The 13,007-nt window shown below is 40.4% G+C and overlaps 1 protein-coding gene across 1 annotated transcript in view; it reads right to left on the bottom strand.

The window, feature by feature from the left end:
• Positions 1 to 2,969: 2,969 nt before the first annotated feature.
• Positions 2,970 to 13,007, bottom strand: part of plcb4b (phospholipase C, beta 4b) — a 93,059-nt gene continuing 83,021 nt past the window's right edge. The window contains exons 30-40 of the mRNA XM_030047413.1: positions 12,762 to 12,918; positions 12,477 to 12,529; positions 12,099 to 12,164; positions 11,277 to 11,392; positions 10,513 to 10,588; positions 10,229 to 10,404; positions 9,923 to 10,024; positions 9,742 to 9,799; positions 9,334 to 9,420; positions 8,011 to 8,047; positions 2,970 to 5,788 (exon numbers count right to left, since the gene is read on the bottom strand). Of these exons, the coding sequence (XP_029903273.1) occupies positions 5,712 to 5,788; positions 8,011 to 8,047; positions 9,334 to 9,420; positions 9,742 to 9,799; positions 9,923 to 10,024; positions 10,229 to 10,404; positions 10,513 to 10,588; positions 11,277 to 11,392; positions 12,099 to 12,164; positions 12,477 to 12,529; positions 12,762 to 12,918 (1,005 nt within the window). The 3' untranslated portion in view covers positions 2,970 to 5,711. The remainder of the gene's footprint in view (positions 5,789 to 8,010; positions 8,048 to 9,333; positions 9,421 to 9,741; positions 9,800 to 9,922; positions 10,025 to 10,228; positions 10,405 to 10,512; positions 10,589 to 11,276; positions 11,393 to 12,098; positions 12,165 to 12,476; positions 12,530 to 12,761; positions 12,919 to 13,007) is intronic.

Here is a 13,007-nt window from a genome sequence, read left to right as displayed (position 1 = left end):
TTCCTGGCCGGGGTGAGAAGAAAACAGATTTGTGAGTCTCAGACCCCTGGATAAGAGGGGGCAGGTGATCAGCAGTGGCGGTCAGCTTTTCCCTGTGGACGGTGGTCCGCTGGGGGGGTTTAGAGGTGAGGACTCCGGAGAAGACAAGTTCATGTGGAGGTGAGGGACTACTGTCATTCTCTCTTTCAAACTCTTCTATAGAATCCATAGATGGTAGCCGACGCGTCTTTTTCTGAACGGCAGATCTGGGTTTCCATGTCCGATCTTGAACCAACTGGTTATCACCATGATTATACGCCTGCAGACCTTCCAGTTTTTTCACTAACGACCCGACTTTGCTCTCAAACTTGTCTGTTGTATCGTCTGCTCTCTCTTGGGAGTGCGCATTTCTCTGACCAGCTCCTTCAGTCTCACGACCCTTTTTGATGTTAGTGAGCGCAAAGAAGCACTCAGTATGGCCAAGAAACTTTGCCACTTCCACAGCCGAATTCCCAACTTTATTCTGCCTGTCTATCTGAAGACCCAACCTCTTAAAAGCCCTTACCAAGAACTCGACAACGTGTGAGTGACCTGCTACCGCGGCGTACATCAGGGCAGTGTTCCCCCAGGAGTCCACAATCTCCGGGTCTGCGTTGTTTCGGACCAGGATCTTCACAGTGTCCAGGCAGCCTTTCTCACATGCGTAACTCAGGGCGGTGCGCCCGTCGCCGTCTTGGCAGTTGACCCTGGCTCCTCTCTGCAGCAGAAGCTCCACGAACTTGCAGCGAGTCTGGCCATCCGGCAGCAGGACAGAGGAGATGAGCGGAGTCTGCGCACCTTCTGTTTTGTGGTCTACTATTTCTCCATCCAGCGCGTCCAGGATGAACCTCGCCAGGTGGACTTTATCCTTGGACATCGCCTCCAGGAGGATCTTGGTGCCCGTCTCTCCGTCAGATCTCCCCGGAGCCTTAAGCATGGTTGTGAAGTGGGTCACGGGTTTATAGATGAAGGGACATCTCCCATCATGTGGAGCAGGCTTGGTGACCAATATCCCAGACCAAGGCTCACCGCAGGACAAACAAAAACCCCTAATCCCAGTTATATAGTAAACCGAGAAGCCATGCAGTTGCCTGGGCAACGCAATGATAATTACCATGCTTTGTTCAGCTTTCTAATGGAAATGTTTGTTTACAACAAAAATAAAGAGGCTTCAGAGAGCGGGCCGCCTGTGTTCATGAGTGGGCCTGGAATATGAATTGATTTAGTACTGTTGAATGTGATTAGACTGCAGGGCCCATTGTTTAGGCAAGAGGCGCGTGGGTGCTGTGTGTGTGTGTGTGTGTGTGTGTGTGTGTGTGTGTGTGTGTGTGTGTGTGTGTGTGTGTGTGTGAGGCACTCAGGTCGGAGACAACAAATCGGCCTACAGTCCAACTTTGAGCGCACTTCAGACCAGTTCAACACGCAGTATTATAAGAAAACAAAGAGGGAAGAGGATGGACAAAGGAGAGATGATTTTGCCTAAACAATGTGGTCAAACATTACCTCAAAGAGCAGCTGCATTTTGATGGAAATTGCTTTTATGATGCTGTTAAACTGTAGCTTTGAAAAGATTCGGAGACCTGGGCCATAAACAATTGAATAACTAATGATGAACTGAATTCCTATCACAAATGTACACCTCTAACTAACAGATAATTACTTAATTTAATTAATCAAACAGATTAAATAATTAAAAAGATTTCACTTCCTTATGTTTCCAATTTAAATTCTTTGTAAACTGTAAAGTCTCGTAAATTCTGATAGCCGACATCCTAACTTTGGTGACCTCTGCAAACACACACTCACACACCTTCCCGTTCCATTAAATCAGTAAAGTAGGTTATATGGGCGGTTCTACGGGATCCATAGGCATGGTCAAACTGAAAAAAACTCGATACAACTGTAAATTTAAGGACATGTGAAACAACTGTAGAAACTGCTACACATACAAGTACAAACCCAATCCTATGTTACTAACAAAGGGACAGACAAATTTATCTAAATTTATGTTTGACTTGAATGCTTGACTTGCCCCTGATCTCAGATTTCAGTTGAAGAGACAGAAATGAGGAGCCACATGGTCTTGTTCCATTTTACACCTGGATATTTTATTGGTACACATACTATAAAACAGTATTAAAGGAGCTGGATAACAACAGTATTTTCATTGCTATAAGTTCAACAATACCATATAAATACAAAAACACGCACAGAATGGTCCGTTGACAAGCTACAGATAAAATAGAAAACAAAGAGGAGATAGAAATTGTGGAAATGAACTCAGTGACATTGTTCTGCAAAAATAATCTGCTTTCTTGACAAACTAGAGAGCGAAAGATTACATGTAGTCACACAACAGAAACATTCAACTAGTGCAAAAAAAGCCTCTAACAAACAGAATATTGTCTTAAACTACACACTATATCTAATATATAATATATATGTATATTTATTTATATATATCTTCATATAAATAACCCCTTAATTTTGGCATTTATCATTCGTAAAATAATTTAAACGTCCTAACAGACATTGAGTGGCACATTTGAAAGCGATGGAATAAAATTTTAAAGCACTTTTACTTGTTATCTCTGCACTAGATATGTGGTGAGAGCTTTATACTGTGTTGTGTGGTGCAAAAAGGGCAGACTGGTACAGAAAAAAACCAAAAACAAACAAACAACAACAAAAGGTCAGAGAAGAAGAAACCCAGTGGTTGATAAATGTCCTTCCCAGCATCCAACAGATCCACTCTATCCCCAAGCCCTTGAATGACAGAACTGTTGAATACATTTGGTCAAAAAGTAAATTAAACTACATACATTCCAGTATATACAATAACATCTCGTCTACCCTTTATGTGTTATTACAGCAGAATAAAACAGCAGAATAAATCTTTAAAAAGGAAAAAAAAAAAAAACTAGAGGTGATTTTTTCCCCCCACGTTTCTAGTGTTATCATATAATCATCATCACCGTTTTAGTCAAAATTTGTGAGTGTAATGCCATGCATTGTGATTGCCTGGCACAATAATATGTGCACAAATACTACAGTAGCCATAAATTTACTTTGTAGCAATGCGTCCACAATGCAGTTCTCTCTTTGCAGTGGCTCACTGTTACAATAGTTGGATAGCACTTCCCCAAACTAACTCCCATACACAAGAATATTTCTGAGTTTGGAGGGCCCAGCTGAACCTGTATTGCTTGTCGTATCAACCTGCTTGGCCGACACCTTGTCTGAAATCCCTGGTGTGAATGCTGTGGGATAGCCAATGTGATAGACTTCATTAAATACCTTTTTTTCTGATGTCTTCACACAACAGAGCAGGGCCAAGCAGGGAAATAATGAGGATTACAAGCCGAGTTTGCTGAGGTACGGTCAAGAAGCTATTAAGGGAGCACTTCACCTCAACAGAGCCTAAATGACTTGGAAACTGACAGACGAGATGGCTTTGACTTCTGTTGGGCAAAGTTCTTTACTCAAAGAAAGGAGACTGTCAGTGAAAAAAAAAAGCATTCCTGCAGAATTAATGCACTGCTGAATGTGGTTTAATTTGGTACCGCCGTGCTATAGTATCTTTCAATTGCTTCGTCCCAGTTGTGACATCAGATTTTGACGTGCAAAAGCCTAAAACACAAAACAAGCTGCCAAATATTACTGTAAGACCCAAAATGCTTTATTTAGAAACAAAGCGTCTCACTGGAGTTTATGTCACAGATTAATTTCTTAAAATATATTCTTCACATAAAAAATATAAAAACAATGTCCTGATGCTGAATCTGAATCAAATGAATCGATTCAACATGTATTTTCAATCATGTCATGTTATTATTATATAACCCAGAATAGTGGCACAGTAAAGTAATTGCTTACTACATCACCATCACAACAGCAAACATATTATTAGTACTATTTTAACTATTGGTTTCTTTGGGATATACTGTAATGTACAGAGTTTTGAGTGCACCTTATAAAAGCAAAGTTGACTGACCTGTACATTACCATATGTGTTTCTGCACACAAATTTTAACAAATTAAACAAATTTTATTTTAATCATTTTCTGGAGGTTCAAATTGCTGGGATCAAATTGACCCCAACTGATGAGATCCAAAAATGTTAGCAAATTTGAAGGTAAGAGGAGGGTTAAAAATCTGATGGGCAATAGAGAATGTACAGTAAATTGCTATTAAGGTCTCCTTTTTTGTATTCTTCTTGTAAAATATATTGTGGTATCTTAATACCCCAAGAAATTTTTACTGTGCCTAATTACAAATACTTAAAAACAGTTGAAGTTAGAAACAATCTGCTTGTTGCAAGTCTTTTAATTTTACATGCAGTATGTCATTTGGAGCCCAAAACTACGCATACAGACTTTTATATTAAACAGTTTAGCAGGGTGACAATCAAAACAATCATAAAAATGTAAAGGGGGGCGATGTAGTATGTCGCCGTCATGGGGATTAAAGCAGTCATGCCATCTCCTGGGTGTTTCCTAGTGATTAAGGCGCAGTTTGAGTGTGAAATCGTCCTGAGTGATCACAGTGAACATCCAACCCACCATGCTCCCTTTAAAGGCTTCTGACTCAACAAGAGGAGCCTTGAAGTAGGCTAAAGCATTGTTCAATAACCAAAGAAAAAGAGGAAGAAGTCATATAACAATACACTTGTGTGAAGTCAAACAAGTTGCAGTGTAGGACTACGTGACGTGGGAGGGGCACTCATTCATAAAGTGATATTTTTTGTTTTGTTTACATTCTTATTGAAATACAGAAAACCTACAGCAGTGCACTGCTACATTTTCCACATTGTGATGATGGCCTACCACATATAAAGTGCTCAGGACAGGACTGGTGAGTAGCGCACAGTATATTTCACATAGTTTATTTTAATTTGTGCTGACATGACATTAAATCTTATACATATTTCTTCTCCCCTCTTCCACACTGTTTCTGGAGCTGTTACTGTTTATCTGGTTATCGATAAAAAATTAAACAAGTCAAAAAAGTGAAAGGATATCTGTCATCCAACAAGCGGGCAAGCCCGTTTGTGTGCGTGTTGTGTGTGTGTGTGTGTTTGTGTGCGTGTGTGTGTCCAACAATAGCTGCAGCTGTTGCTTGTGTTTCCAGTGGGATGCAGAGTACACTGAAGGCAATGTAAAAATGCAGATCTGCACTGGAGGAGGGGATGTGTCCGACCCTGTATGTCTGTGTCTCTCAGGTACCACTTCCTCTAGTAAAATGAGTGGTTTAACCTCCTGCCAATCAACAATCAGCACCAATGGCTCAATGGCATTTAGAGCGTAGGTGGGTTTAATAAATTGGGTGGGGTGCAGGAGATTTGGAGACAGGAGAGCTGGGTGAATGAAAAGAAACTGACAAGGGGCAGTAGCTGTGGTGTGTATTTGTGTGCGCATCTGTGTGTGTGTGTGTGTGTGCGTACGTGTGTGAGCGCAGATAGAGTGGATCTCAGTCACATGACAGAAAAGAACGGAGACATCAGCGTAGGTGCGGCATTAAGTCTCAGAGTTATGGAGGGATAGACTGGCTATTTGTCATGGGTATGGTGTTGGAGTGTGTCTGCATCTGTGTGTGTGTGTGTGTGTGTGTGAGTGTGTGTGTGTCAGAGTGTGTGCATGTGTGTGACAGTGTGTGTGTATGTATGAGAGTGTGGGTGTGTAGGTGTCTTGGTCTTAGTCGCTCACACCACTGTGGCAGGTCTGCGGTCCATCTCCTCCTCCAACTTCACCATCTGCTGCATGTCCTTGGCCTTTGAGGGGAGAGAAGACGCAGCGTTAAATCGAACACACAGAAACACAAAGTCAGCTTCATACAAAGAATCTATCTCTTTTATTTTTCCTCCAACCTTTTCATTGGCATGTAACTGTACATTAGAGATAGGATAACATGAAATACATTGCCTATGCTAAATAACTGTCATCATTTCACCATGTTTGTATTGAAAATTACAACAGAAATTTATCAGCGCTATGAACTGTTTGCAATAATAACACAGCCAATGTCATATGTTAACATATGACAACAACAATTTATGTAAACAAATTGATTTGTTTCTTGAGAAAACCTACCGAATGTGTTTCTCCAACTGGAACACATTTTAAACCAATTTGAAGAGCGATGGATGTAGAGGAAGGAAATATACTGGCTGGGTGATTAAAAACTTTGCTAAAGCAGCTGACAAGCGGACATGTCATCACGTGTAATTGGCAAGTGGAGCTTTAGAACATGCATGAAATATGTTTACAAGAGCGGGAAGTGTTAACTGAGAGCTTCAGCTTACACTGAGCATTAACAACTTAGACAAAGGAGAATAAGAAGAATTGACTGGCTGTTGCCAACCTTGGCTGATGCTACACAGTGGAGGGGGGAATCACTGGGTAACTTGTAATATGATATTAAGATGATATTATCACAATATTTTACCCACAGCAATGATGGCATCATGACACAGGAAATTCTGAGATGTCATATATTGTAAGATAATCAGCTATAATACGATTAAAGTGTGGCTACCCAATCCGAGCCCGTCGAGACCCATCAAGGCCCACGGGATCGGACTGGATTCAGACAACAATATTGAAATTATATTCGGGTTTAGTCATGCTGCCATTATTTCAGTGAAAAATTATGGACCCACTCTCTGTTCTGGGCAACATCCTGTATAGTGCTGGAGTTTACTTGATGATTCTGAAGGCAACAGCTAAATGTAACCTAACAATGGAGGACAAGCAAAGTCTCGGGCTCAGGTTGGATTTGGACACAAAAAAGAATGCCTGTCAGGTTTAGGTCGGGCTCAGTTACTACGCTCTTGGGATCAGGTCGGGTTTGGATAAAAATATGTAGCCTGATCTGCACTCTAATCATGGCAGCTGTAAGTGAAGAGGAAAAACTACTCTGGAAAAAGCATGAACATGACACAATAATTCCAGTTATACCTAAAGGGAAATGCCACCTGTGCAAACTAAGTTGAAATCTCAAACATTACTACTTGGCACAAGTGTATCAATGTCCCTAATTTCTCACAAGAGGAAGTGTTGCAATATACTGCATTATCGATTTATTGTTACACCCTTATTAGACAGTGTATATCGCAAAAAAAACATAACTTCTTCAAAGTGTGCTCATCAAAAACGGCCAGGTTATTTAACATTTGAAACAGCGTCATTGCCACATATTTTATCACGGTTTATGGTAAAAGTGGTACTCCTTCAATCCCTACTGTACATACACTAAATTCAAGATGCTCTTCTCATGCAACTTCTAGCTCAAATTACAAAATTTCAGCTAGTTGCATTCACTTGTGTCCTTTTGCAGGTTATTTCCTCCACATGCTTACTAGGAGAGACATGTAATCGTTGCCACAAAACGCCTGCAGAGGGACACTGTCACATACTATAAGAGCAGAGGAGTGTGAGCTGGTGTGAAAGCACACTGGCAAGGTTTTCCGTCTCGTGCTGTTTCTTTTTTCTTTCTTTCTTTTTTTTTTTTTTTTTTTGCTTAGTAATGGCCTGTGAGTCATGGTGATAAATGACTCAAGCTGCTAGATGGCAGTGCTGACACTTCAAGACGCTGCAGACTGAAAATGTGGGCATGAGGTTTCACAACACAAAGGAAAATGAATCATTTTCTTAGTCTCTCTCTCTCCTTTTTTAAATCTGGCAATCTCTAGAATGATGACCCTGCACTGCAATGTAGCCCCGCTTTACTCTATGGCCTTCGAGAGTCATCATCAGATTATTCATGGCACTGGCAGTAAAATTCAGATCCTAACAGGCTCATTAGAAAAAAAAGGATGGAGTATTAAAAAATAGACGACGTGTCTGGAAGGGAAAGAGAGGGAACGAGTAGGAAAGATGAATTATGGAGAAGCTGAAACACTGACAGAGGGGAGTCACTGTAAGCGAGGTGCAGATGAAGGAGAGAAAACAGAAGAATGGGGCAAAGTTAGTCGAGTGAGATGGAGATGCCTACCTTGAACCTGTTTGTTTGCATGGTGTGATTTCAAAAGCTGTGCCAAAAGAAGCAAATCATATTAAAAACAAATAAATATGTGCATACATGTAAAACACATGTACAGGTAACGGACAAGATGGCAACATAAAATACAACAATGGAGATATGAGTCAAAGTCTACAATTTAGTTCTACAGTTTCTAACTGTTATTGGTGGCTATCTGTGTTTTTTTTTTGTTTGTTTTCTTTTCTTGCCCGCTATGACGTAGTTTGTTGTAAACCTGTAAAGCCCTTTGAGACTGTAAACAGTGATTTGGGCTCTAAGTAAACTCAAACTTGAACTTGAAGTTGGAAGTACCTATTTATTTTTTTTTTAGAAGAGGAAGAGCGGTAGAGGAATGTGTGTCGTGTTTTGAATTCAAAACAACAATCCAATTATTAAGCAATGTTCAGGGTTCCCACTTTGTAAAATGTAAACTCCCATGACTTTTCCATGACTTTGCAAAAATAAAATGTTACATTTCTATGACTTGTATAAAGCATAGCATGATGTTTTTTTCATGACATTTTTAAACAACCTTCAGATTTAGAAGTCTTTCCCAAGTCTATCAATCAGTTTTAATCTGCTGGGGAAGTGAATATCACATGAATACAAAATAAATTTTACAATTAATGAATAGGTATTCACCAGTTTTTAAAATTGAAGCTAATGATGTTCTATAATATCCCAAGAGTTGTCCTGTCTGTAAAAGACTTGCCAATGCCAATGCTGAATGTTAAGGAGGTTGTTGTGCAACAGTAAGACACTATAGAACAGTTGATATTCCAATGAAGACTTTTACTTCAGTTGTTGAGATCAGCACTACTGTCTTTCTGCCTTTGCCGGATAAGGCAAAACTGGAGACACTGTAGACAACGGATTCTGTTCTCTGTCCATTTAGGTGCAATCCCGGTTTATTAAATTAGATAATAAACCTCTAAAAAACATCTAAAGATGCTTTCTGGAGTTTTCAGTGGGCGTGGTAAAGAGATGTTATGATTTATCCTTAACATAATTTTGGGAAATGAGGCCCATCTTTGTGTCAGACATAGATCTAGGAAAAGTCATGGAGATACATTTCAACAGTTGAGCTATTTAAATGCTAAAATCCTAAACAGCTTAGGTATTCAAATTTTTGGTTGCTCAGTAAATCTGCCTACTCTACTAGCCATTTTGACAGGCAGGCCACTTGTGTTCAGTAAGTTTTTTCAGTTCTGCTGTGAAATGTAACTGAAACTGACTCTACAACTTAGCCATTGTGGCTAACCAAAGAGTAAGCTTCTTTTTTCCATATCGTTGTACCTGCTCATTGAACTTGTCCAGTTTCTCCAACTGCTCTCTCTGGTTTTTCTCTAGCTGCTCCATTTCCTTCTGGTGCTTCAAGGCCAGCTGCAGACACATTACCAGAGAAACAGCGAAATTAGCATATCTGCTTCACAAACCAAAACAAAACTGGCCTACACAAGTGCAAGAGTCAATCTGTTGTCATTTTACACTTTAGCATCCACTTTGACTTTTAAGACAGCCTTACAAGACAAGACTTAAATAAAAGAAACAAAAGTAAAAGCAAAATTAAATTATTATAATTAACTAACCAAATTGGTTTAGAGCCACTAGTATTTTCTTTCAGCATTTGTTTGCATATGTTTTCATTTATTTAGATGAGCAAGGAGTAACAACTCCATGAAAAAGACAATTTGCAGAACCTACCCGTTTCCTCTCATCCAGGAACTTCTTAGTGTTGCTGCTGTTTAACTCTCGCACTCTCCTGATAAGCAAATAGAGCAAAGTGTTGTGTCACCAGGGCTACACAACACTCAATACAGTTCAACATTCGACAGAAGGGCCAACTGAATGGCATGTGCCAGAATGACAGGTGTGTGTGGCCTACCTCTCTCTCTCGGCCTTGTTTTTGATGCTCTTGTCCTGGCTGATGGCTTTGCTGTTTTCCATGGACGTCTTGGCCTGGTTGGCACGCATCTCTTTGCTCTGCCTGCAATGGGAAAATAACAATTCACATGTAACAACACTTGAAAACAGCAGCAAAAATAATAATCACAGTCATCCCATTCAGTTCTCTATGACGCCTTTCATGAGCTTCCTCTTGTCTGACTGTCATTCCCTTTTTTTACATGCAGGATTACATGCGAGTGCATTCATGTAATTGTGTACATCTGCACATGTGTGAGCCTCCTACCGTTCGTGGATGAGTTTGAGCTGCATGGTTTGCTGCTCCTGGACAGAGGCCAGGAGTTTTTTGAGGTGCTCGCACTGCTGCGTGACGTGGCTGTCCCTCATCTCCTGCTCCTCGTTGCTGTGGCCGCTGATGAGCTCTGACCACTCTTTAGTGTGCTGCGCTGTGATGTCCTTTACCTACACACACATGTATACACAGAGGTCAGTAATCCACAGCTGATGGAGGTTGTTGTCCTCACAGATAATGACTCTATGGAAAGGTCAGGTTTGGAGTTATAGGCCAACCTTAGCTTTGTGGTCAGAGGTTAGTGTCTGGATCTTGTCCTCTGTCTCCTTCTTCAACTCTTGGCAGTTGTTTTCCCTGTGAAGACCGAATGCATGCAAGTCAACCCAAATCCAATATAATTAAATGTGCTTTCAACTAAAATGCTTCTTACAGTGCTTTGCAGAGAAAAACAAAATGTATCAAGAGAGATAAATTTCTTCAGATGTAAATCAAATGAATGGCTCAAGTTTTTATGAGGCCTATTGTATTTATCATGAGCCAAGTGCACTTTCATTCATTCCAAAAGCATCTGTACAAGTTTTGTCCTTGGAATTATAATGTTCCATCTGACATTATGATCAGAAATGAATGATTCATATAATGTAGCTCTAACAAAGAGGTCTCTCCATCTCACTGCAGTTAGCTACTTTGAATGCAGCTCAGGCAAGGTTTTGTTATGGAAATACTGTAAGGATAAGATGGCTTTTTTTAACAATAGTGGGGATGGCTCAGTCATTAGGGTTGAAAAACAGTTACCTAAAGAAAGTATACCTGAGCTGCCTCTAATTATGTGATCATCCTGTGCAACAGTTTGGATTCCGCTTGGAAAGTGCTACATGTAAAATGCCAGAGACTTAGTTTTAAGGGACACCAACTTGGAATAGAAGCATTACGATGTTGATGTGGTCATTAGCGTTGGACTGTTTGGATCTGCCAAAGCTTTTCTCCCAAATCATCTTTAATGTAATGTATACAATGTGACGTGGTATCTTTTTGCCTTTACCCTCGTTTCTTGATGGCTTTCTCCAGTAGTTTCTCCAGCGTCGTCTTTTCCTTGTCGTGCATAGACACCATTTTGTCCACTTGGGTGCAGTGAGCCTTCTGCATGATGTTTTGATCCTATTGAGAAAGAGGAAATAGCACAGGGACTTGATACTGTAAACTTTGATGAGTTTGAAGCAGAATGTTGGCAGAGTGATGGTTAGTTACTGACGACTTGCTGTAATGTTCCCAATACTGCTGCACTGCCCCTCAGCAAGCCTGCCTCGTTGTATAACAGCAACATTTACCAATGTCCTTTTGGACCACACATTAAATATTAGCCAAAATTAATGAAACAGCATGAGAAATTGCAATTGGCAGCTGTAATATGTCATTGAGATTGGATTTAATTAATACATGTCACATAATGTTGATGATGATATGTGCTCATGATTAATTAGCCAGTTAATTAGCCAACAGTTATGTTAATTCAGTCCAAAGGTGGGTCTGGACGGTATACATTTATGCAATAGTCTTTAAAAGTGAGCTATTAAATTAGCTAATATGAATGAGCCAACAGCTACCTTAACTTTTAGGGTCATGTAAGGTCTAAGTAAAAGAAATTGTGCGTAAGCCTTTGTGTGTGTGTGTGTGTGTGTGTGTGTGTGTGTGTGTGTGTGTGTGTAAGCGAATATACTGGCAAAACAACAGCAGTGGAGATGAAAGGGCAGAACCCCCCCACCCGCTTTCTCTCTCTCTGAGGATCAATGAGTTTCCAGAATAATGGACCTTCAGGAGTCTCTTTGTATCATCCCAACAGGTCTGCTCTAAAACAATCGCCCACCTTTGAGTGTTTCTTCTTTAAAGCGTTGAGCTCCTTCTGCTGCTTTTTAATCAATTTAAGGTACGTCTGCAGAGGAAAAGATGTGGATTTCATTATTTTGTGTAGGTCATAATGAGAAAAGATATTAAACAAGGGCAAGGTCGTAATTGGGTAAAGCCATGTTCTCAATTTACAGCATGAAGAGCACTTCATTTGCATCATCCCCCTATACAAATGTTTTCACCTCTCAAAATGATCTGTTTTTTCTCAAAACCTTAAATTCTCAACTGGACTCTTTTATCATGTAAAGTATAATACATGCTGATAGCGGTGGGGCAGTAACACAACATGGAAAAATAATCCTTATTTAGGTTAAGGGTCAGGAGACAGCATACAAACCTTCATTTGTTTCAAGTCATCGATGCTAACATTAGGCACGAGTGCAGATGTATCTGGAGGAGGAAAATAAAAAAAACATTCACATTCATAAATTTCCAATTTGCATGTAAAGCAAGCAAACACAGACAGCTGTGAGTTAGAGTGGATAAACTCTGTGCAGGGAGTAATTTGTCTTTGTGTATGTGTTTACAGTGGGCTATGCTGTTTATAGCAGTGACTATAAACATATGTGAGTGTGTGAGTGCATGTGTCATCAGATGTATATATGTGTAAGCAAGTGTGTACCCTTCTTGGTCTCTGCTGTGTTGTTTTGGGCAGCGTTGGAGGTCTGGGCCATATCGGAGCTGGCCTGTGGAGTCACACTGGCCTTCACCGTGTCTCCCTTCCCCTTCCCCTTCTTGTCGTTCTTTGAGCTCCCACTGGGAACGTCTGCGATGTCATTCTGCATGCGGACACGAGAGAGGAGGGATCTAATTGGACTGGGATTCAGTTTTTATTGTTTGTGTATGTTTATGTCTGTGTAAGGGTGAA

Source organism: Myripristis murdjan, chromosome 24 (assembly GCF_902150065.1).
Source record: "Myripristis murdjan chromosome 24, fMyrMur1.1, whole genome shotgun sequence".
Taxonomy (NCBI): Eukaryota; Metazoa; Chordata; class Actinopteri; order Holocentriformes; family Holocentridae; genus Myripristis; species Myripristis murdjan.
Note: the sequence above shows the minus strand (reverse complement) of the source record. Positions and strands in the feature narration are given on the sequence as shown.